This window comes from Pelodiscus sinensis, chromosome 12 (assembly GCF_052426305.1).
Source record: "Pelodiscus sinensis isolate ZL-2025 chromosome 12, ASM5242630v1, whole genome shotgun sequence".
In the NCBI taxonomy this organism is placed as follows: Eukaryota; Metazoa; Chordata; order Testudines; family Trionychidae; genus Pelodiscus; species Pelodiscus sinensis.
The window spans coordinates 48,749,550-48,773,220 of NC_143063.1; the positions used below are offsets into that span (position 1 = coordinate 48,749,550).

The 23,671-nt window shown below is 58.3% G+C and overlaps 1 protein-coding gene across 5 annotated transcripts in view; it reads left to right on the forward strand.

Annotated features, from left to right (window-relative positions):
• ACSF3 (acyl-CoA synthetase family member 3) overlaps positions 1-23,671 on the forward strand; it is a 124,250-nt gene that overhangs the window by 99,038 nt on the left and 1,541 nt on the right. For 4 of the 5 annotated variants that reach the window (XM_089781559.1, XM_075939852.2, XM_075939855.2 and 1 more), the window contains 2 exons: positions 18,501-18,635; positions 19,548-19,659. The exons of the other annotated variant lie outside the window; for it this stretch is intronic. In XM_089781559.1, the coding sequence (XP_089637685.1) occupies positions 18,501-18,635; positions 19,548-19,659 (247 nt within the window). The remainder of the gene's footprint in view (positions 1-18,500; positions 18,636-19,547; positions 19,660-23,671) is intronic. 5 annotated transcript variants of the gene reach the window in all.

The window sequence follows — 23,671 nt, forward strand, 5'->3', positions numbered from 1 at the left end:
TGGAATTTCCATCGACTAGTCGACAGGCACTTCCGCATTTCTTCTTTGAAATGTACAAGACCCCAGGCTCCGCACGGCGCTTCCCCAGAACCCACCCCGGGTTCTGGGGAAATGCCATGCAGAGCCCGGGATCAGCTGGGGAGTCCCCAGCTGACCCCAGGCTCCACAGCAGCTGCCCCTTTGAAATGCCAAAAGGATCAGCTGTACAGCGGCTGCCCCTTTGAAATGCTGCCTTGGGGTATCCCTTGAAGTACCCCTTCCCCACCTTTGTTGGCTCTATCTCATAGAGGCAGCAAGGGGGTGATGGAAATAGACTAGTCAAAAGACTATCTGATAAGCAAATGCTTATTGGATAGTCGACTGGTCTCTAACATCCCTAGTGCTCACGAGGCACCTGTGATTCCCAGGGGCTGCCTGTTGGCGTCTAGTGAAGTTGGTGACGTTAAATATCCAGGTACTTTTCCACTGCATCGCTTCTCATTCCGCCCTGCCACTGGTGTGATGGGGAGTGAGACCCCCTGGGTTAAAATGCCAAGGCAAAAGGTTCTGTGCAAGGGGCCGCTCTTAGTCGGTGAACCCTCCCACCTTCCATCCACCCCTCTTGAAATGGGCCTATCAGCCCCCCTCTGTGCGTGCGAGACCTGCAGGAGGGTCACTGAGAGAGGCTGGGGATGAGACGTCCCACCGTCTATTCGTTTGGGCTCCGTGGGGGAAGCTGGTGCTACTAGAACTGTTCGTTTGTCCTGATTGCGATTTTTCAGCTCTTCAACAGCTGGAGCGTGGGACCGGTGTGCGTGCACGGGCCAGCCTCAGTGACGAGCGCCCCCTAGCCATGTCTGGTGGAGGTGAGGCAGGAAGCACCGTGGGGTCGTAATCGTGTTCCTGTGCACGCTGCTCGTGTCACACCAGGTAGCTGTGTCTGACCTAAGCGCAAGAGCTGCCCTGTTGCTATTGGTCCTCCAGCACGGCCCACGGGTGATGCTGCTGCTCCGGGGGATGTTTCATACCTAGTAAGAGGCCACACCCACTGCTAGGGTGGTTGGCCAGAACATACGGCTCCTATTTGGCCCACAGGCAGAGTTCGCCGTGCGTCCTTCTGCTTCATAAGGCAGGCTGACCCAGACCCGCAAGGCGCTTGGCTGCTTCTGGGCCTGCAGCTTCCATCCGCCGACAGGGTCAGTCTCTCTTTGGAACGGGATGAGTCTCCTCCAGACGGAAGGAGCATCGAGAGGCTGCCAGAGAAGCAGAAAGCGCTGGCTGAGGTTGGACAGCTGTTTGCTTTCCCCAGCACGGGCCCAGGGGCCGCCGCTCCAGACCACACAGTGACTTGGAGTGCGGCCCTGCGATGTCCTAACGCACTCGTCTCTCCGGTGGGAAGCCCTTCCGAGGGGGGGGGGGGGGCGGTTGGGCAGGTCTGGGAGGAAATGTTGGAATGGGGAAGTCTCCCAGGGTAAATGTTGGCCGCCCCATTACTTCAGGGCATCCCAAAGAGATCAAAGCCCAGGGTTGTGCGCTGGACGTGTGCGGGCCGCTGTGGACCCAGTCTGTGTGTTTCCGGTGGCCGCAGGCCCCGCGTTGGTGAGTGTGGCTTGGAGCAGCCAGCGTGCCCCACGACTGGCCCTTTGTCCCTGTTTACACCCACATTGCACTTACCGAGGGGATGTAAATTAGATGGCAGACGTGCCAATTTTGGGGTGGGACTTGGGGCAGATGCTGGTCATTGAAATCAGGCCATTATAGCTGGACTGTGGAGAGCCCTAGCATGTATCCCCAGAGGCAGTCCAGCACCAAGCTGGGAACAAGGTAACCCAATCGGTTTTCCCTTTCTTTTTTGAAGTGCGTCTCTTGGCCAAGGGGAGCTGTGATGTTGTTTGAGAGGAGAATATCGGTTTGGTCCGTGGGCTTTTCCACAGTGGTCCAACCCACTGGTCTTTCAAGCCTGAGACCCTGCGGTTGGGTTGGGTTGCATAATAAGGTTCCCTCTAATCTTTTCCATCCTTGTGCGGAATAATTTTACATGCCCCGAGGCATGTGCAGATGTGCACCTCTAGTAGGGGAGAAACGAGCGGTGGGCGCTCTGCTAATCAGCCGGAGGGCATTTGAATCTCTCCTGAGCAGCTGCTCAAGCGCCCAGCTTAGGGAGAACTTTGGGGCAGAAGGGGGCTGGGGATGTGAGCTTTCGGGTGGGGCCAGGGATGAGGGCAGGAGAGTGTTCAGGGTGGGGGCTCAAGGTGGATCAGAGGGTTGGGGCACAGGCTTGTCTGGGTGGCTCCCTTCTGGGGATGGCAGCCCCTTTCCTCCCGCCATGGCAGCTCTCTGCTGGGGGCAGCTTAAGGGCTTGGAGAGAGATCTCTCCCTGCTGTCCCCCTGAGCCGTGTGCAGTGGGAAGCCGTGCAGCTTAGGGGGAGCGTGGGTGATGTGGAGCAGAGCTCGCAGGGAGCTAGAGCAGCTAACAGCCCCACACAAGGCAAAAGGAAGCCACTCGGGGTCCTGCGACATTTGTCTTCTCCAAAGCCCTTGCTTCCCAGATCCTTAGAGGGGCTCCCAGCATGTCTGGAACTGCAGCCCTCTCTGGCTTCCTGAGATCAGCTGTATTGCGCATTCCAGGGTGGAGCGGCTTATTAGCCCCGCTCTCTGTAAGATGCCCTTGAGTGGGTTTGTGGGGTTTTTCGGGTGTAAACACCAGGGGAGGCCCTGCTGGAGCCTCGCCTGCTTTCATCACGGCGGGGTTTTGCCCTGTCTCACAGCGTGGCTCTGACAGCCGGCTCGGCGCTGCCGTGCGCGGAATACAAAGAGGCTTCCCAGTTCAGAGCATGTCGCAAATTCCATTCCAGGCTGGAGGAATTTGTTTTTTAATGCTGGGTGCTCCAGGGATCTGGGGGAGACATTTTGAGAGCTGAATTGGGCTGCGTAACCCCTTTGTTGCCAAGACCCGGCCAGTCGTAGTCCGCCCCGGCAGCTTTCACCCACGGGGGGGCAGAGGAAAACAGAATGTGCAGATTCAAAGTGCGCTGTGAGGCCGGCCTGCCTGACAGGGCAGGTGGAGGGGGGAGCCAAACGCAGCGAAACGTTTGCACCCTTAGATCTCTTAAAATTAGCCACGAGGGCGCTCGGAGGGCCTGCTCTGTGCTTGGTGAGCGCACGGCAGCTGCCATTAGTGTTAATGGGAGTTAGGCACGCGCGCTGAGCAGAAAGGGTGCCCCGAAGCTACAAATCTACTTGGCAATTTTATTATGTAAATAAATGGTGCTTGCACATACACCTGCTGCTGCGGCTGCTCATGGTAATGTTCATGGCAAGATATGTAAACAAACAGCTATTCCCTTCTAATAGATTTATTTCCTTTCTCCTGAGCCATTAAATTACCTCCCGATCCTCGGCAGCTACAAATCTGGTGGGGTGTAAAGATTGCGCTCTGTCTCAGCGGCCTCTGACCTGCAAAGCGTGACAGCTGGCTGTTGTTTTCATACTGTTTTGGTGGGCTTAGTAACCCATATCATCCTCAGTGCACTGGCTTTTGGGGACCTCTGCCCCCCGCAACAGCTTACGGCTGGGGTAGGGCCGTTACGTTTAGTTTAATCAGCTAATCGACTAGTTGATGGAATTTCCATTGATTAATCGATAATCGATAAGCAGGGGAGCTGCAATGGGATTAGCTCCTGGCCCTGGCAGGCTCCTAATACATTTAAAAGGCTGATGCGCAGCAGGGGGGACCCAGGTCACCCCCAAGCCCCGTGCTGTCCTTCTGCTTTTTAAATGTATTAAGAGCCGGCTTTTAATACATTTAAATAGCAGAGATGCAGCATCTGGCACTGGGCGTGAGCTGGGAATCAGCTTGCGCCTGGTCCTCGCTATTCCCCTGCTCCCCTTGGAGATGGTGCTGGGAGGGACCAGCTTTTAAGCCAGCTGCCCCCCAACACTGGCTCCTGCTCCCCCTCGCTGCCTTGGACAGAGGCAGCAAGGGAGGGGAAGCGACTAAGTCGCCTGCATCCCTAGCTCAGGGTCAGATTTGGCTCCTCGTTAAGTCAGTAGCAGCTCTCTCATTAACTCCGCTGGGAGCTGGGCCAGGCCCGAAGCGGGTCGTTGGAAAACCAGAACCTGCTCATGTCATCCAGCCCCCCGCGCCCCGGAAACGTGGCTTAATGTCCCTTACCCAAGGATGAAATTCACCTCTCAGCGGCAGGAGTAAATGGGGCTTCAGTGACACAAAACACCTGAGCGGAGTGGGGGGGGCTCTGTGAATTTCGCCCCCACACACACGCACACTCCTGCCTCCAGTACACAGGCTTATGGGGTCTCTGATGCGGTTCAGTTATGGCCGGGCCCATTTCCGAGCCGTGGGAATCTCTCTTGGCTCTCGCTGTCGTTCCAGCCCCTCGCGTCCGTTCAGTGGGCGCTTCGGCGGCCGAGCGGGGTGCCGTGAAGGACAGCTGCTGCTGGCGGGACCACAGAGGCGCTATGGCTTTGCTGTCAGACTCCCAAGATAGATGGGTGCTGCATCTTGTAAATTTCATGTCCCCTCTCCCCTTGGGCTTCTGCACTCACGAGGTGGGGTGTCTGTGTATTCGCCCTGCGCCAGTCCAGTCCCAGGCAGCGCCTCTGGGGAGGGGCGAGGTGCAGGGAGACGGCTCCTTCCCATCACCCGCTTGGTGTCCCAGCAAAGGGGAGCTACAGATTGTCGGGGGAGGGGAAGCGGATTCCTTATGAATAATTAGTACATTCGTAATATGAATGCGTGTTTTAAAGAGGCTTCCTGCTCCCCCTCTCTGCCGCTGTCTCTCCTCGCCGCAGCCTTTGATGCTTTATTAATGATCGCAGCGGGAACCAGCCAGGCACAAACCTGGATCACAGGAACGCCCCGGGAGCCTTGGAACAGACCAGCTCGGAATGCAAAAGCCGAAAGGTTATGGGGGGGCCCCCTTGCATTCGGGGGAGTCATCCGGCAGCTCTGTGTGACCGGGTCGCCCTCCGCGTGGCAGGAGGCAAACGCCCGCCCGTTTGTAGCCCCCGAGAGGAGGCCACATCCGGCTTTTGCAACGAGCGTTTGGGCTGTGGCCCCGCTGCACCTGGTCACGTCTCAGGCCACGTGCGGCGGGAGCGGTCCAAAGAGCAGGGTTCAGAAAGAGCCTTCTGGCTTTACAGCAAGGGTGGGGAACCTCAGGCCCGGGAGCTGCATCCAGCCACCGGCATGCCTGGGTCGGGCCCCCGAGGCTCAGGGCTCCACCCCCAGCACTGGGGAGCCCACGCTGGAGCTCCATCCCCCTGTGGAGCTGGAGTCCACAAAATCTCCTAGCCTGGGCCTCCCGAGCTCTGGTGCGAGAGGGGCATGTGGGGAGGGTCTTTCTCCTCCTCGGTGAGGGTTGGTTTGGTGAGTTCTTGTTTTGATGTTTGCTTCTCACTCGTGTGCGGCCCCCGACTGATTTTTCTGCGGGTCAGCGGCCCCTGATCCTAAAAGGGTCTCCCTCCACCCCATCCCACTTCACAGCCTATGCCGACTGAGCTAAGAGAACAGGGAGGAGGGCTAACCGCCCAGTAGGCACCCATGGCGTTTGGGGTCGCTGCTGGCTAGCGGCAAAGCAGGAAGGATGGGCCACATTATGACTTTCGTGGGCCCCTTCCTCTATAAAAAAAAAATATTAAAAATTATATTTTATGACTGCATTGGTATAAAGACGAATATAATTTCATGGAGGTTAGGTCCATAAAAGGCTATTAGCCAGGGGATAAAATGGTGTCCTTGGCCTCTGTTTGTCAGAGGCTGGGGAAGGATGGCAGGAGACAAATCGCTTGATCATTGTCTTCGGTCCACCCTCTCTGGGGCACCTGGCGCTGGTCACTGTCGGCAGAAGGGATGCTGAGCTGGATGGACCTTTGATCTGACCCAGTACAGCCGTTCTTATGTTCTTATAATCCAGGCTGGATTATAGTCGTCCTTATACCAACACAGTCGAAAAACATTTTCTTCGACCCTAAAAGTTCATTTTTTTTCTTCTGATTTTAAAAGAAATTAGAACATTTTCGTGGGCTCCTAAAAGTGTTGTGGGCCCTAGGCACTGTGCCTAATGGATACGTCAGCCCTGAGTGCGAGCCAAGCCTTTATGTTGCAAAAAAGGCTTTATGACAGCAGCAGCATAAGGAGCGTCGAGACCGGGAGGAGCGGCAGCGGAGGGTGCAGGGGAAGATGGGAAGGAGGACGAGCCAAGCAACGCGGGTTTGCGAGCTGCGCGTGTTGGCCGCTCTGACTATAACGGAGGGGTTTCCTCGGGACAGCGAAGTTGCATCCAGTCTGTGTGGCCCGTCTGCCTGGGACCTCGGGGCGCTCTCCGGGCAGGCGGGGAACCCTGTGCGCACGAGGGGCAGTGCAGCTCTATCAGGGCAGGCAGCAAGAGTGAAATCCGCTTCCAGGGACGGCGCCGCCTCCTCTCCGCGAAGGAACCGCATGGGCTCTCCCCGGGGGTGCTGAGCAACCCGTGTGGGTAGCCAGGGCTTACAGGTTCTGCCTGTGTCCGCGAGCGGATTTCCCACGTGCGTCCGAGCTTCAGGGCTGCGCTAGGGACGGTCTTTGGTGCTGCAGCTCTCTTGTGCGCCGGAGAGACGCCCTGGCGTGCATCCCACATCTTGCCACAGCCTTGTCCTAGGCCCCGGCCCCGCAGGCTGCAGGACGGCCCTTGAGAAGATGCCTCGATTCCAGGGCCAGAAGAGACCATTGTACTGCCGAGTCGGACCTCCTGCCTCCCGTGAGGGCAGGGGACTGGACTTGATGATCTCTCGAGGTGCTAGGATTCAAGCAGCCAGTCCTGATTTCAACATAGCCGGTGACGGAGAGTCCTCACGGCCCTCGGGAAGTTATTCCTGGGGTAGTGACTCTCACTGATACAGGTTTCCACCTCTTTTCCGGACTGGATTTATCTAGCCTCAGCTTCCAGCCATCCAGTCGTGTGAGACCTTTCTCTGCCAGAGCAAAGAGCCCGTCCCCATAGTCCATCCCCATGTCGCTACCCCATAGACCAGGGGTGAGGAACCTCCGGCCCTGAGGCCAGACGCAACCCCCGGATTGCCTGGATCTGGCCCCCACTGACACTCCAGTCCCCCAGCCTCCCTCCCACAGGGCTGGAGCACACAAAATCTATTAGCCTGGGCCCCCAGGCTCTGATGTGCGAGGGGAATGTGGGGAGGGTCTTTCTCCTTCTCACTTTGCTTCTCGCTTATGTGCAGCCCTGGCTGATTTTTCTTGGGTCAACGGCCCCTGACCTAGAAAGGTTTCCTGCCCCTCCCGTAGACAGAACTAAAATGTCACCTTCTGTGCTAGCATGTTGGGCTAAAGAAAACCACAAGCCGACACGGACGCTGCTGGTGTGGCGCTTACAGGGCAAGAGCAGATTCCTTGGTCTGTTATTCGCTGCTGGCTTGCTATGGAGTCCTGGGCAAGTTGCGTCACTGCTCCAGGCCTTTGTTTCTCCATCTGTAAAATGGGGTAAGTCATTTCCTAGGGATGTGGTGAGTTTTAATCAGTTTGTGGAGCCCTCCGAGAAAGGCAGGCATCTAGAAGGGTGAAGGAGGGTCCTACCCAGAGCCCAGCTGGTTTTTGGAAGCCCGGGGCATGCACAAGTGGAGCACAAGCTATTGCTCTGGCGGAGACGTGTAATCCCCTTCCCTGACCCATCCCAGGAGTGCCGCATACTGTGCAAACGCTCAGAACTCCCTGCACATCAGGCTAGCGTCTCCGGTGACCAGCCGGGTATGTGTGGTCAGTTGCGCATGTTCATCTGGTATGGCCAGTGTTCACCCCCAAAGCTGGTGGCAGAACTTTTGCTATCAGTCATGGCAGGAGATCGGAGCCCAAGTTTCCTGGATAACAGAGACGATGCAGTGAAAGGGGATTCCCCTCTTCATTAATCACCAGAAGGTTTAGTATTGGGGTTTCCTTGGGTTCTGCTTGGGTAAAAAGCAGCAGCTTTTGGAGACTACAGGGAGGCAGGCTGCCTGGGGGGCAAGGTGCGGGACTGCCATTCAGGAGAGCTGGGTTCAAAAGACTCCCCCCAGTCAGTTTCGCTCTGTAAATTGGAAATACTTCCCTGCTTCACAAGTCAAGGGGCTCGGATCCCCCACACATGCCTCCAGATTGATTGAGGCTGTTTTCCACAAATCCTCATTTGGACGCTCGACGACAGCCGCTTACTAGCTATTGGAGTCGTTACAACAATTGGCGAGAGAATTATTCTTCCAAAACGACGGCTCCAGCACCGTGTGAATTGCGGTTAGGGGCGGGAGCAGAACGGAACTGTGTTCAGCTGTGCAGAAGCGAGACACGCCCCTCTCTCTGCGGGAGCCCCGGCCCAACAGGAAGTGGAGTGGGTAGGGGGGCTAAGCGGATGGGTAAATGGTGTTGCAGCAGGCGGCCAGCTGGAATCCAGCGAGGCTGGGAATGGCCGAGTGGTGCTACTGTCCCAGGTGCTAGTGTGGGAGGGACTGGTGGGCGGAGCCCTTCTCCACCTTTGGGGAAACGTCTACGCCAGCGGGAAACCTTCCCGGCAAAGAGAAGCCAAGTGCTGAAAGGGTGACTCCTCCGGGGCCCCGCAGCTCAAATGGCAGCGTCTCTCGGCAGGGGCAGAGAAGAACAGCCTGCCCCTGCTGTGTGGGCGGCGAGGTGGCATCAGTCAATCAGACACGTAGTTCACCAATGTGTTCTCCGTTGCTGCTGACCAGTGAGGATAAGCAAGCACAGCAGCCTGGCCGGAGACCAGTAATCTTGCGGCACTGGTGTCCCAGTAGCTACTCAACTCCTGCAGGTCTCCAGAGGTAAAACCGCTGGGCTGCCACATCTCCAGGGACAGCTCGCGCCGGGGTCCGGAGAAATGGAACCGGGGACCTGCGGCCTGTTTAAGGACTTGGCAGGCCAGGCGCTGGGGAGCCGACTCGGGAACCGCAGTCTGGCCTGTACTGTCTGTGTGCGCGCCCGGGCTCTCCTTTTCCCAGTGCACCTGACATAAATTCTCCCAGTGCGTCCTAGCTCACTGTATCAATCTTGTTTAATAGACTGGAAAGCTTATTGCGTGGCAGCGGGTCGCAAGGAGTGTCGAGGTGATGGATTGTGCCTTCCCGGCGTCGAGCGTGGTTGATGTATAATGAAATATTTATGATTTATTCCAGCTAATAAACTGGAATGAAGTGTGCGCTGGATGGGAGCAGCTGGGAGAGCTATTGATGCAGTTTTCATTGTGGGGAGGGGGGGGCCGTTTATGTCCATCTCCGACACACACACACACGCGCACGAATTTACTTCGGGGAGCCTGGCCGGCCTGCATTCCGCTGTTCATCTTTAACTCTGTCCTCTAATTGCTTGCCACCCCTTGCCCTCTTCCGCGCCCGTTCTGGAGAGCGGGGACCCTGCAGCAGTAACAGGCTTTTCCTTTTGATGTTCAGACTTTGAGCTTCGTGCCCAACTGATCATGATTGAACCCCAGGAAAATGACACGCCCTTCTGCTTTTCCCGCCGCGGCCTCGGTCAGCCGGGAGGCTGGAGTAGCATCCCCGCTGTGCCGAGCTCTGGAACTTAACGCGCTTGGTGGTTCTGCATTTCCCTGCCAGTTGTGCTTGCCTGGGTGGTGGCAGGAACAAGATGCCCATCTCTTAGACATTCCGCTTTTCCTTGTCATCCTTGGGGACACTTTTTTCTGCAGTCAAGGAAACGATACGAGAAGAGGCAGCACAATTTTTTCATTGATTCCAAGGCTCGGTGGAAGCCTTGTGATCATTTGCACCGACCTCCTGTAAAGCCTACGCCAGCGAACTCTTTACAGCCGCTCCCCGAGTTACGAACAAGTTACAGACCGACACTTGGTCCGTAACTCAAATTGTTTGTAACTCGGATCCCATAGAGTTACATGGCAACCGCGCTGTTCATAAGCGCGAATTGCCGTTTGTAACTCGGATCTGCATTTACGACCGCTTTGGTCGTAAGTCCGGATGGTCGGAAGTGGAGGTGGTCGTAACTCAGGGAGCGGCTGTACTCCTACTGGAGATCCCAGGATCATGTGGGCTCTGTTGGGTGTTTGTATTCAGCTGATTTTACACCACGAGAGTGATCCCCGTAAGCTGGGCACTTCTGTGGCTGCTCAGGAGAGAATCAGATACTGCCCAGCTGATTAGCAGAGCGCCCACGGCAAAGGTTTATTTCCTCTGGGGGTGCACATTCGCACATGCCTCAATGCACATAATTTATTCCACACGTGGATGGAAAAAATTAGGGGGAATATTGCACAATGACCCCCAAATGTTCTTCACGGCCATTGCTTCCCAGAATAGAATCCCCAGTCCCGTAAGTATGGCTTTGCTCTTAGACGCTTGGGTTTATATTTAGTCATATTCAAGCACATAGTGTTTGCTTGTGTCTAGTTTTACCAGACAATCCAGATCACTCTCACTCAGTGACCTCTTCCCTTCATGGATTACTGCTCCACCAATGTTTGCGTCATCTGTAATCTTTACCAGTAATGGCATTATGTACAACCTATGCACGTGCCGTGGCATGTCCATTTGTGAAAATCTGGCCCCGAGTCCCAGATTCTCTGGTGCCCTTTGTTCCCCCTGCACCCTTCAGTTCCGGGGGAGAACTGAGCCCTAAGTGCCTTGCTCAGAGATACTCCAACCCAATGTGGTGGCAGAAGTGGGATTGGCGCTCAAGAATTCCTGGTTCCAAGCCCCATACTCAGTCTTCTGGGTCATCCTGCCTTTTAAAATCAGTCAGTAGATTAACCAGTAGCCTGGGGCTGCCGTAGTATAATCCTGTCTGCCCCCGCTGTGTCCCAGTAGCGCAAACACAAAGTAAAATGAACCCATCAAAGGAAAAGCGCTCGCAAGAGTCACAAGGGGGTAAAGCCGCTCCTGTTCAAAGCCTCCCAGCACCACGTCCTGCCCATCACCCTGTGCCAGGGAAAAGAGACAAGCCACGTTCCACCCTCTCGGCATGCCAGGGCTGTCCCGCCTGCTGTTCCTTTTTCTGCCTAATTAGTTCTCATTTGCAAAGCCCTTTGAGATCTTCAGATGAAAGGCGCTGGAGAAGGACAAAGTGTCATTGTTTCTGACTGCCTCGAAGAAGGGCTCCCGGAGGGGGGGTGCCTCACAGCTGGCATGCCTCCTGCCCCGCCGACATGCTCCTTTGGAGAGCCCTGCGGTTCTCCAGGTACCGGCTGTGCAAAGGAATCCAGTCGGGAGGATGCCTCATTCCGTCTTTGCCGAGCGAGCACGGGGCCAGCCAAACAGCCAGCAACAGGGAGTCCCTATCCGCGCTTGCAAAGAAAAGCTACCAGGCTTCCGAAAGAGCAGGCCACCAGGTTTCTCGCGTCAATACCCCTTCTGCAGGGGTGCAGAGATTTTTCCCAGCTGGCTGCCAGCAGCCCGGGACTCAAGCCGCAGGTGCGCACGGGGACTGTCCCTTCCGCAGCCTGGGTCAGAAACGATTTCCCGTCGCTTCGGCGGGAGCCTCGCTGGCGCTCCTGCTAAAGCCGTTGCTCGTGGCGTTCGCAGCTCTGGTCGCCTGGGGACGAGGGAGAGCGTCGAAATGCCAGGGGGGCGTCTGTGTGGCGGAGGAGAGGCAGGACGCGGGCGATGCCTTTTGCCTCTATGTCCCCGGTTCACGAGACAGCGTTGACACCGTAAACGTTCCTCTTTCCCGCTTTCCCGGTGACCAGACAGCAGCGCTGAGCCAAAGCCCTAAGAGGGACCCGTTGGGTCAGCCAGGGAGGGGAGTCCCGTCAAAACCACCACCCGTTTTTGAGAGTCTGCCTCTAATTTGTTTCAGCAGAGGGGAAGAGTTGGCCCAAATGCCGGCAGTTCGCAGCGTTAGACTAGTCCAGGCCATTTGCCCCCACAATGAATGGGAGCACAAAACGCAGGCAAAGGTCTCTGTCAGCGGCACTGGCTGTGTCGGTCACAGATGGAGCGTGGGAGTTGGATGGGGGACGCAGGGCGGGCTCCGCTGGCGCTGGGTTTCATGCTGCTCACGCAGCCTCTGCCCAAACAGTGCCCCTTTGTCCCACTCCCCTTGCCCCCTTTTCCATGTGCCCCTTAGATTTTCGGGAGCTGGTCTGCAGCCTTCTTCCACCAGAGACAGCTGGATCAGAACATGCGGGAGCTAAGGCACAATGAGCCTACAGCCTAGCCCCTCTCGGAGCGAAATTCAACCCCGCGCCAGGCCCGGGCAGCGCTCCAGTCCTGCTTCGTCCCCACGGCCTCCTGCAGCGGGGGGGTGTCACCTGGGGGCGCTGCCACGGCCGAACAACGCTCCACGCCAGCCAGAGAGTCCACATGCCTTCGGAACAGCTGATCGCAGCATCAGCCTCCGCAGCGGCCGGGCTCAGTCGCTCCCTTCTTCCTCTTTGCTCCGCTGCCAAATAGCTGGTCTTCCCAGCTGCCGTTTCACTGCTTGCAAGCACCGTGCGGGCGCGCCGCGGCGCCGTGTAACCGCACAAGGGAGGAGGGCCGGCCCGGTTCCGGGGGGCGAAGCGGCGCCGTGTAACCACACAAGGGAGGAGGGCCGGCCCGGTTCCGGGGGGCGAAGCGGCGCCGTGTAACCACACAAGGGAGGAGGGCCGGCCCGGTTCCGGGGGGCGAAGCGGCCGCCGTGCGAATGCCAGCTAGGGGTAGAAATGAAAGGAGGCCTCGTGGGTGGCTCTGAGCTCGGGGTGTAGCAGTGACGAGTCTTCCTGTAGGGGTGTCAGCGTGTACTCGACTGTGCAATTAACCGATGAGCCGGGGCGTCTCGATTAATCGAGTCAACTGCTCACATTGCCCCCTCTTGATGCCTCGCTATCAGATGCAGTGGGGGGGGGGGAGCTGTTGCCGAGGGGAGCCCAGCTTAAAAGCCTGTTCCCCCAGCACTGGTTCCATGGTGCTGCGTGCCCTCCCCCCCCTCCCCCCCCCCCCCGGCCCATGCTGCTGCCTTTATCAGAGGCAGCAGCTCAGTGGAGAGGGGGACGGACGGCTGCTGTGAAACAGCCTCTGCCCCAGGCAGGCCCTGGTCCCCAGCAGCAGCCCCTGTCCATGGGGGGTCCGAGCTCTCTCCAGACAGGGGCCGCTGCTGGGGCAGCCTCTGCCCATCAGCTGCATGGACAGAGGCTGCTTTGTGACAGCCTCCCCTGCTCCCTAACCACCCCCCTCCAGGCCTCTGTCCACAGGGAGCTCTGATCCCCACCAGACGGGTTGGTGCCACCCCACACTGCTGCCTCCGTATCAGAGGCAGCAGCACGGGGGGGCAGCAGCCAGTCTACACAAGGAGCTGTGTTTTAAACTGGCTCCCCTCATGGACCAGCTCCTTCCTGGCCCCCCGTGTTGCTGCCTCTGATAGAGAGGCAGCAGCACAGGATGGCAGGGGGCTCCCTGGGAGCGGGGCCAGAGCACACTGGCTGCCGGCCCCGCCCCCGGGGACTGTCAAATAGTCAACTAAGCGTGAAGAATTCATGCGGTTAGTCAACTGTTCTCTTACCTGCTAGCTAACATCCCGATTCCCCCCCCCCCCCCCGCCGTCTGAACTGTAAGTGGAGCATCCTCTGATCCCCTGGGGAGAGCTGCGTGGTTATCCCCAAGTGCTAGGAACACACTGATAGGAATAGGCGTCTCCTCTTTTGAAGCCCTCCAAGCCCAGCGCCTTGCTTTGCAAGGTGAGGAGCTGGGCCTTTGTGGGCAGCTCCCCACTGCACCCCCACCCCGCGGTCCATGCATGAATTGACGTAGAAATGGCATCAAGCGATTGCAGAGGGGCTGGACGCTGCCGGTGCAGAAGAGGAGACCAGAGGAAGGCAGGCAGGCCAGCTGAGTCCTGGGGTCCTGCGTTCCTGCAGCAGGCGGCTACGCCGTTTCCTACGCGTTGAGCTTGTTTTCCCATCCTGCGGGGCTGGGTTCTGTTCTGCCAAAGGTGTCACTGGGGGGTTCTGTTCCCAGGCTCTGTCGTGGTGCTGCTGAAGGAAGCAGAAAGCCCGCAGCCTGGTGCTCGCCTGCCTCGCTGGGTGGGCAGCGCTGGCAGACCGCGAGCACGTCTTTGGTGTGTAAACCCGGCGGCGAGTGCGTCTGGAGCCGGCCAGGCGTGGCCCTTCTCCGGGCTGCCGGGAATGCACGTGCCAGCGCGCAGTGGAGTAAGGCGGGCGCTTACCTTCCAGGGAGCATCAATGCAAAAGACGCCACTTGTACGTAACGTTACGGTTGTGAAAGAAACTGACCAAAGCCAGGAAAGTCCAAGTGATCAGTGTGCAGTGACGCAGTGCTCAGGGGTGTCACAGTCTGCCCTCTCGGCACCACCCGTTCCTGTCCCCTCCAGGGACTTCCCCTCCCACGGTCGCTACATCACAGATCACAACATATGTTTCCGAGGGCTCTCTCCTCCCGCCCACGTGTGCCTGGTATTTCCAGACCCCTGGGTTCAAATCTGCCGTAGGCCAAGAGCGAAATGAGATGAGTGGTCTGGCCCGAGTTCCCGGCGGAGATCGTCTCTCCCCGACGTGGGGCTTGCCTTGTAGCACCCTTCGGCAGGGCTGACGCCCAATGTCACGGAGCGAACGGTTCTCAACCGCTCAACCTCTCATTTAATCCCTCTTTTTACTGGCGCACTGTGGGTCAAATCCATCGCTGGGGTAACCCCCCTGACATCAAGGGATGCAGCTGATGGTTGGTGAATGGTGTCGTCCATGTCTGGCCCTACTTCGGATCGGTATGAAATACATTCAAAAGACCATGTCGTTTCTGCCAGGCAGCTTTGTCGCCGAAAGTCAATAGTAGTGTAATCCATGAAGAAGGGCTCAGGGCTTTTCTACATTGTAACTTTCTCACTCACGGGTGTGAAAAAACACACACACACACCCCAAGTGCAACAAGTTCCAACGCTGTAAAGTGCCTGTGTAAATGCATTACCAGCGCTGTTAGCTACTCCCCTGGTGGAGGTGGTTTATCAAGAGCACGGGGAGAGCTCTCTCCCAGCATACTTGCGCCGACCGTGCTGCCTTGTTGAAACACTGCCGGAGCAGCGGGCAAAAGCATAGACAACGTTTCGATAGGGTACCAGTTTCTGGGAAGCCGTCCCATGCAGAGTTGGTTGGTTCCCCTTACCCAGAGGTGACCTGTTTCAGCTAGCAGCATTTATAGTTACCAGTTACAGACCCCTTCACCCGGCACTGAAATCCAACCCGTCTGTTTGTACCAGCTCCTTAACTTCTCCTGCGCTTCCTTCCTTACCTTGGTTCTGGATGCCAGACTTCCAGGGCTGGCCTGTAAAGATACCATCTGGGCTGGTCCCAGAGCCGAGTTCATGCGTTTTCCCTTTGACAAGTGGCTTAGACCATGGCTACACCAGGAAATTATTTCAGAATTACTAAACCCGACTTAAGAACTCCCAATTTTAACGATTTCCAATATGCGTGTCCTCACTGTGGCAAAGCCTTGGAAGGAGTCCGAGGCAGGCTCCGATCATGTGGATGCACGACCTCAGACTCAGAGTCGCCAGAAGCTCTCTGGAGAACTGCGGGAGGCCAGTTAGTTCAAATCAGCGGCACTGGAGTGTCCACGCCACCGTTATTTCGAACGTACAAGTTCGGACTTAGCGTTGTTCCTGGTGAAAAGCAGGAGCACGGAGTTCGAATTCCATAGCCCGTGATTCCAAACTAACGGGCTCGGCAGCGTGGATGCACCACTTACTAATTCAAACTTGGGAGGAGGGTGTGACGTAGTGGGGGTACCTGGCTGGTTTCTATGCCGGGGCTGTGGTAACCCCCACTGGCTGCTGTCGGTACCACGGCCCAGCAGGACAGGGGATGAGTCATTATGCAAAGAGGGTCTCTCAACCTGTCCGACCGGCTACCCCCCAGGGAGAGAAACAAAGGAAGGTGAAATGCCGCCCGGGCTGGGGGGCAGGGCTGGAAGAGAGAGAGTTAGTCTCTGTCTGGTATCCTGGAGGAAGCAGCCTAGGCAACAGGCTGGGGTTTAGGAGCCTAGACCCCTCCCCCCCCATATCAAGGGGGGGCTGAGGCATCCTAGGCCTGCCCTGTAACCAGATGACATCTGTGCTGTATCCTGGAGAGGCAATAAACTCCCTCTACTCTACTGGATGGTGGAGTCTGTTTGTGCCATTTCGGGGGTGCAGGAGACGGGGGAACCCCAACGTGCCGTCACAGAGGGTATTTCGGACTAAGGTCCTGGTGTGAACCAGGGCTTCTCATCTAATGCCACAGCTGACTTGAGCTTTGCTGAGCGCTAGGAATACATAGAATAAGCCAATGGGATTGTAGAAGGACATTGACCAAGTCACCACTAGAAAAACACTCACACACCCCCCCCCCCATAATGGTCGGGTGGTATATGTACTTGATGTACAGTAGAGTCCCAATTATCCGACCTAAACGGGACCGACACGTGGTCGGATTACCGAACATGTCGGATGATAGGGACTCTACTGTAGCCTGGCCCCATCCCTGCCTGGCCCTGGCCCCTTCCCTCCCTGCAGCTCCCTGGCGCCCGGCCCCTCTGCAGGTAGTGGGGCGGGAGGAGTTTGGAGGAGGGAAGGGCCCGCGCTCTGAGAGGGAGAGCTGAGGTCTGAGAGTCAGGCAGAGTGCGGTGGGGGAGCGGGGACAGGCTGTGCAGGTCCCAGACTCTGGCCCAGGGCTTTCACCCCATACTATGGGTGAGCCTGTGATGAGAAGGCACAGGAGGCTGTGTGGAGGGTCACAGCGAGGCTCTGAGGGAACCGCAGGGTCGGAGCTTTGCCACAGCACCCAGAGTGGCGCACGCAGGAGAATCAGAGCTGCCCTCGTGGGTTGCTTCAGCTGCCGCTTTCATTGCAACCCCAAGCTTGTGCTGTGGTTGGCTGAGTTTCCTGGGCCGGGGGCTAGTGGCTACAAACTCAACTACTGCAGCTCATTGGGGGTGGCCTCCAATGCCGCTGAACGGTCCATTCTGCAGCCACGAGGCCGGACCTCCCACGGCAAGGAGGCTGTTGGGAGCTCGGTGTGTCCCTTTCACTTGCTTGACCGGCAGCGGGAAGCCGATCACGCCGGTTTGGGGAGCCGTGAGAGAGGCCCCTGAACCACGGCAGCGTGGCCTCGCGGCGCTCGGGCTCCTGCAGCCATCTCTGTGCTAGAGCTTGCCCGCCCGTGGCTTGGCCACGCTGGAACGGTGCGCCGTGACGGAGATCGACGTCGAGGCCACGGCTCAGAGCGCTCCGCTGCTCCTATCGAGAGTCGGCATCAACGTCCTGAGACGCGCCCTCCCCTCTGCCCCATCCCAAAGGGGGCAAAGGCAGCCTGAGACTCCTCATCTCAAGTAGCTGGGCCCTCGCTCCACAACCTTCCGACACTCCTGTGCCAGTAGCTGGTTAGCGGCTCACGCTTGGCTCTGAGTCCACTCCCTGTTCCGTGGAACTCTCCTGTTCATGGGAGCGCGCCAGCCCCCTCTGTTCATTGCGGCTTAACCCTGCTTCAGGCATCAGACTCCTCTCCGGGGACTCTAGCACAGTGTGTGGCGCTGGCACCTCCCCAAGCCCAGCAAACACCCCTTTTAGCAGGTGTGGCTCATTGTTCTAATCCAGAGGTGGGGAGCCTCAGGACCGGCGGCCGGATGTGGCCCCTGGCTTGTCTGGATCCGGCCCCTGAGGCTCGGGTTTGTGACAGGAATGTGGGGAGGTCTTTCTCCTCCTCAGTCAGGGGCTTCTCACTTGTGTGCAGCCCCTGGATGATTTTTCTGTGGGTCCACACCCCTGCTCTAAGATGCAGAAGAAGTGGAGGTGGCTGTCTAGAAAGAACCAGGAAAGATCCAGGCCGTCAGCCGAACAATCCTGGTGCAGAAGCCCAGGGAAAAGGTCTGAGATGAGCCTCACGCTTCATCCTCATTCATTGCCCATTAAAGCGGGACGGGGTGAGTTGGGAGTTGATTAGTGTGTGGACTGTGGCCAAGCACGTGGGGGGAGGGACCAGCCCAATGCAGAGAGCTGGCTGGCTCCTGCTTGTACCGCTTTCAGGACTCCGCTCGTCACGTTTCTGTCTGGTGGGCAGAGCGGTCCTTTCAGGGAGGAGGCAAAGCAAGGCGAGCTAACCTGCTCTCCGTCTGTGGGTACAAACCAGGAGCGCCTGTGTCTGGATCTCCACGCCAGGCCCTGGGGTCTGTGTGGGTCATCCCAGTGCCTGGAGCCTTCAGACACCCGCAGAGAATCTCTTCCGGTGCCCGCTGGCCAACAGCAGACATCCAGCCAGCGGATCTCTTCCCAGAGAGGCGTTTTCACTCGGGCTTTGAATGTGGCTCTACGGACGAGCCCCGGAAACGGCTGCTAAGCAGCAACGTTCCCTCTAATTTTTTCCATCGGTGTGTGGAATAAAGTTTGTGCTGTGCACCAAGCCATGTGCAGATGTGCACCACCCATAGAAACACTGGCTGCCGGCTATGGGCGCTCTGCTGATGTGCTGGGCGGCCGCCCAGGCGCTCAGCTGGCAGGCACGGCGGCTAAGCAGCGTTTGCTCTGTCTGCAGGAGACACGGCCGTATATAAAGGGGGCACGTATTGGATCAAGGGCCGCACCTCTGTGGACATCATCAAGAGCGGAGGCTATAAAATTAGCGCCCTCGAAGTGGAGCGCCATCTGCTGGCTCACCCCAGTATTGCAGGTAAAGCGCCGCCCCTTGGGATCTGTGCTCTCGGTTTGTGGGGGGCTTTGGAGGCGAATTACAGTGTTACCGCCCCGGTGAAGAGCTGTAGTTGGAGACGGTCCCCCAGCAGGGAGGCACTGGGCCTGCTGTCCCCTGGCATCTCTGTCCCAGATGGCAGTGCCCTCCAGCGGATAGGAGCTTAGCGAGGGTGCTGAATCGGGGCAGAATTCTATTGATCTCAGGAGTATGGGGGGGATTTGGAACCCCAGCTGCCCTGGGAGCTCCCTGCATGTTAGGTGCAGCGCTCCACCCTGGCCAGGGGCTAGCTGCCCCCTCGCTTTGGGTTTGCCACCGCGCTGCACGGTGACGAGGAGAGAAGGCACAGAAGGCGGTGGCTTTTGGGGACCTTGTTGGGTGACGGCTGTAGCCCAGAGGACACTGAGAAGATGCTGGCGGAGGGGTCTCGCCTGGAGGCTGTTTCACAGTCTCTCCGCCGGCAGGGTGGGGTGTGACGGGACTGAATTCAGAGCCCAGCGCGGGGGGGGGGGGGAGTCAGAAACTCACAGCCAGGTGCAGACTCAGCAGCAGATTTTTGGAAATGAGAAATGTTCGCTCGCTCTTCCCTGACGTTGCTGGGGGAGGGAACCGAGGGCTGCCCATCGGGGCTGGAATGAGCACAGGGAAGTTCTCACGCTATCCAGGCTGGCTGGGCAGCTCTTCCGCTCTTTTAGACTCTGCGAGCGGGAGAGTGCTTGATATTCTTCTGCCCGCTTTCCCCCCTTACTCTTAGCAATCCCCCGCCCCCGATCCTCTCCTCCCCCGCACGTGGCGGCTCCGGCCCACCTGGCTGGTGTCGCAATTCGCTTTCACGCTCTCCTGCTGTCTTGGAAGTGGGTCTGAGTTTCTGAGCCTTCTGCTCTCTCTCTCCAGATGTGGCCGTGATAGGGCCCCCAGATGTGGTGTGGGGCCAGCGGGTCAGCGCGGTGGTGCAGCTGAAGGAGGGCGAGCTGCTGTCTCTCGAGGAGCTGAGGAGCTGGGCCCGGTAAGCGTCCGCCACGGGCAGCACACGGCAAATGCTACAGAGGCTACATTTGGTGGGGTTGGTCGCACCCCCGGTCCGAGTCTTCCCATTCCAAGACCTTTGGTCATGGGCTTGTTTATAGCTTGGGCTGCAGTTTCTGTGCTCGATTAGTTTGGAAAGCTTCAGCCACAGTGGTTCAGTACGTCTACAGCAGGCATTCTGGGGGCGGAGTGTGGCGGGGCCAGGCTGGTGGCTTGGGAAGGAGGCCCATGCAGACGCGGACACCAATTTTATATGGGTGCAGGGCTCTACCTAGAACGCTGCTCTCTGCCCCCCCCCACTCACACATACCCAGTCCTCCTTCCTGGCCCTTGGCGCGTGGGCCGTGGGAACAGGGGAGATGAGATGCCGCAGGGCCCCGGGCAGTGAAGTTTCGCAGGGCCCCTCCTTTGGCACGGCACATACGCGGGGCCTCGGGAAGCGCGGGGCCCGGGGCAGCCGCCCTGCTCGCCCTGCCCTAAATCCGCCGCTGCATGGGAACCCCTCCACAAGGTCTCCTTTCCATCCCAGCGGGGAGCGGGGGGCGTGAGGCCGTGGCAGGAAAGATGCCAGAGGCCTGCAGCGGCACAGGCATTTCTGAACGCAAACCCTGGGCTTCTGTGACGGACCGGGCCGGGTCTGGGCACAGCTGAGGGCGTCCGCTCAGGGCGAATTGCTCAACTTCAGGGCTCCTTACAGCCCCAGACTGGAGACCTTGCCAAACAGGCCACACACCAGTCCCACCGAGCGCTTCAGCAGCCTGCCTGAAGCCTCACGAGCAAAACCCCTCCGACACCCCAGCAATATCCGTGCCCCAGATGGCCCCGGGCCTCATACACAGGTGAGGGGTCTTAGAACCCAATCCCACCTACCCTGAACAAGTTCTGTCCGGTTCCAAGAAACCAGCCACAGATCCCTGGTCAATTTACCTTCCAGATCTTACCCACAAATCACATTGAGCCAATCCTTTGGCATCTAACATCTAAAAATTTATTGCTACCAGAAAGAAAAGCATGAGAGTGAGGTTGCTAAAGTATTATACATTACATGCATCGAATCACCCAGTTCTCGATGCAGGCTTTAGCAGAGATGTTACAGCTGCTGGCTTAGAAGTCCTTAGTTGCACATCCTAGGTTAGGATGGGTCCACAGGTCTTTCCAGCCCTTCGATCCCTGCACTGCTGCCTCTGGGATGAAGTGCTGAGCTGAGTACCAAGATGGAGTCAGCCACATGGCCTCTTTATACATCCTTCCTGGTCTCTTCTTGGCTGCAGCAGGTCACCTGGCCAGCGGCCTATCCCTGTGTTCCCTGCTGGCAGCCCTTAGGTGTCGGTCACCATTCCCGAGGCGTGTCCTTGGCCCGTCGAGTGCCATTGTCCCACAGGGCCTCGCTAATTAGCATGTCCATAGGCCGGGCTCTGCCCAATGCTCAACCACGTTCAGAGAGACGTCCAGTCTCCATACAGGTTACAGATTCCTAACTCCACACCCAGACATTATGCAGATCTATGAAGAGCAGATACAGACTCAGAAGAAAGTAGCTTTTGTTTGACCCCTCAATGGCCCCTTTGGACCACTTTTGGGGCCAACACCCCCCCATGGGTGCAGCAGTGACCCGGCTGCTCCCCTCACAATCCAATAACGTGACAGCTTCCTTTCCCTAAATCTGCCCAGCAGGAGCAGCCAGTGGCTAAGGCAGAGGAGAGCATTGCCTTCCCAAACCACCGGCCTGGCCCTGCCCCCACTCCACCCCCAAAATGCCTGCTGCAGGCATTCTGCAGTGGAGTATGGCTGCCCCCAGCCCCTGTGCTCCTGGCTGGGGAGTCTGGAGCACGAGCCCCTGCCCATCTGTTCCCCTCCCTGTGGGGGGGGCTGTACATACTCAGCGCGCTGCCCCGCCTCCTCCCCTCCCCATGGGGGTGGAGCCTCAGCAGAGGGGGTGGGGCTGGGGGCCTGCTTCCCCAAACCCCAGCTACCTCAATCACCCATGCTGCCCAGCGTCTATTCACTACGGCTTGGCACGCTGGAGCCAGACCCAGTACTGAGTAACGGGCTTGCCGGGCCAGGCCCTGGGAGCTCGAGGGCCTGCACAGCCGCGGAGCGATGGAGAAGCAGGATCACTTGGTTTATCATTAATTGATTTTATCGTTCCACTAGCCGTGTATTGACTAGCGGGGCCGTTGGTTTTCCTGCCGACTCCCCTCCCTCGGGCTGCGGCGAGTTCTGGGGAGGCTGGCGCTGCTTCCCAAACAGTCGGAGCACTTGTTTCATCAAGGGCTGCACAGCTGGCCAATTAAAGATTCCCCTGGATTGGCAAAATCGCAGTTGGAAGACGACAATTGAGCAACTGCAAGGCAGAGTCTAGTTGGGCAGCTGCTGCTCTGATGAAACAATTACTTAGTGGGAGGGGAGGGAGGGAAATCAGACAAAGGAACCCAGCCCACGCTGGCTGGTCCCATGGAGCAGCCAAGTCTGAGCCCCGGCATCCTGCTGCCTGCTGGGCCGGCTTCCCGCAGTAAAAACTTCCCAGTCCCTCCACGCCCACTTGTCTGGGAATCCTGCCTCTCCCTGAAGGTTTGCGCCGTACCTCTGACGTGCCGTGCTCTTGGAAAATAGTGCTGGGCCTCGCCTCCCTCTCTCGTGTTTGCAAATCTCCCCTGGCTCCGCTAGCCACAAGGACCGGCCTTCCCCGGCACCGAGGGAGAAGGGAGAGCCGCAGGAGGGGGGTTGGAGGGGATCGCACCGGAGTGTGCGTGTTTGAGAGCCACTCTGCACTTGATTTATGGATAGCCCTTCCCCCTGTGCATCGGCCCATGGCCGCCGGCCCACACGCCGTCTAGGTGGCTCCGAAAGACCACCCTGGCCGCGTGGAATGAAGCCCCTGGCTGGGTGTGGGGGCCCGATGCGGCGCAGCCCAGGGTGCATTGCTGTTTTAGCGGGAGGCCTGCCTGGCCCAGCACACGCCGGCTCTCCCTTCCTGTCTCCCTTCCCCAAGCACAGGCCGACCGATCTCCGCTGCGCTGTGACCTCTGCTTCTGTCTCTGCCTCTGCTCCGTTCCCCTGTCTAGTGCCAGTCTGCCCTGAGTCGAGCCAGGCCTCGGGGGTTTGGGGGCCTCCCACCGCCTTTCCCTGCTGAGCCCCTCCCCGGCCGACACGCCTCTGTCTGTGCGCAGGAACGAGGAGCCCTTCTAGGGAAGCCATTCGAATGTGAAGAGAGGAGCCATCCTGCCAGCGCCTGCTGTGCCTCAAAGGGGCAGCGAGCGCCCCAGCAAGCTCCCTCCTGCGCTGTCTTGGTGCCGTCTCCCGCTGGCTTTTCCCTCCAGCCCCCTCACTCCCACACGCGCTGTCTCTCCCTTTTATTTTATCCGTCACTTACATTTGCCTGGCCCCTTTCTCGCCCTCCCTGGCAGGAGACACATGTCCCTCTTCGGAGCGATTCCTTCTGCAGCCTTCGCCTCCCATCTCGTTTCCCAGTGACAGGCGCCGTCCTGAGTGAGAGCCGCCCATATGGCAGGATGTGGTGGTTGGGCTCGGGGGGCGACGGCTGAAAAGCTCAGTGGACTTGGCATGTTGCATTAGAGTCAGTGCCAGGGAGCTGCCTGTCGGAGCCGGGCATGGCCCCAGGTTGGTGACACGCAGGCAGCGGGAGGCGGGAGACGAGCCCCCTGCGCTTGAAAGGCCAAAGAGACTCGGTTCCTGGGAGGGAGGGAAGGAAGGAACAGGGGGCCGCGTGCGTGTAAGAACATGCAGGTCTGTGTGTGAGGGGCACATTTGGGCATGGCCGGCCAGCCTGCGCGCATATCTGCTCTAGGCCAAGCGACTAGTCGCAAGGAGACCCGTTCAGAGCCGTGTAATTCGGCACGTTTGTGCTTCCGTAACGCTATGCGGTGTTTAGCATTTGCTTTCCCTGCCACTGCCAATCACGGCCCATTTCAGTCAATTTCATGCTCCGAGGGTTTCAAAACCCATCAATGTCCTGATTTCAGCAAGTGAAG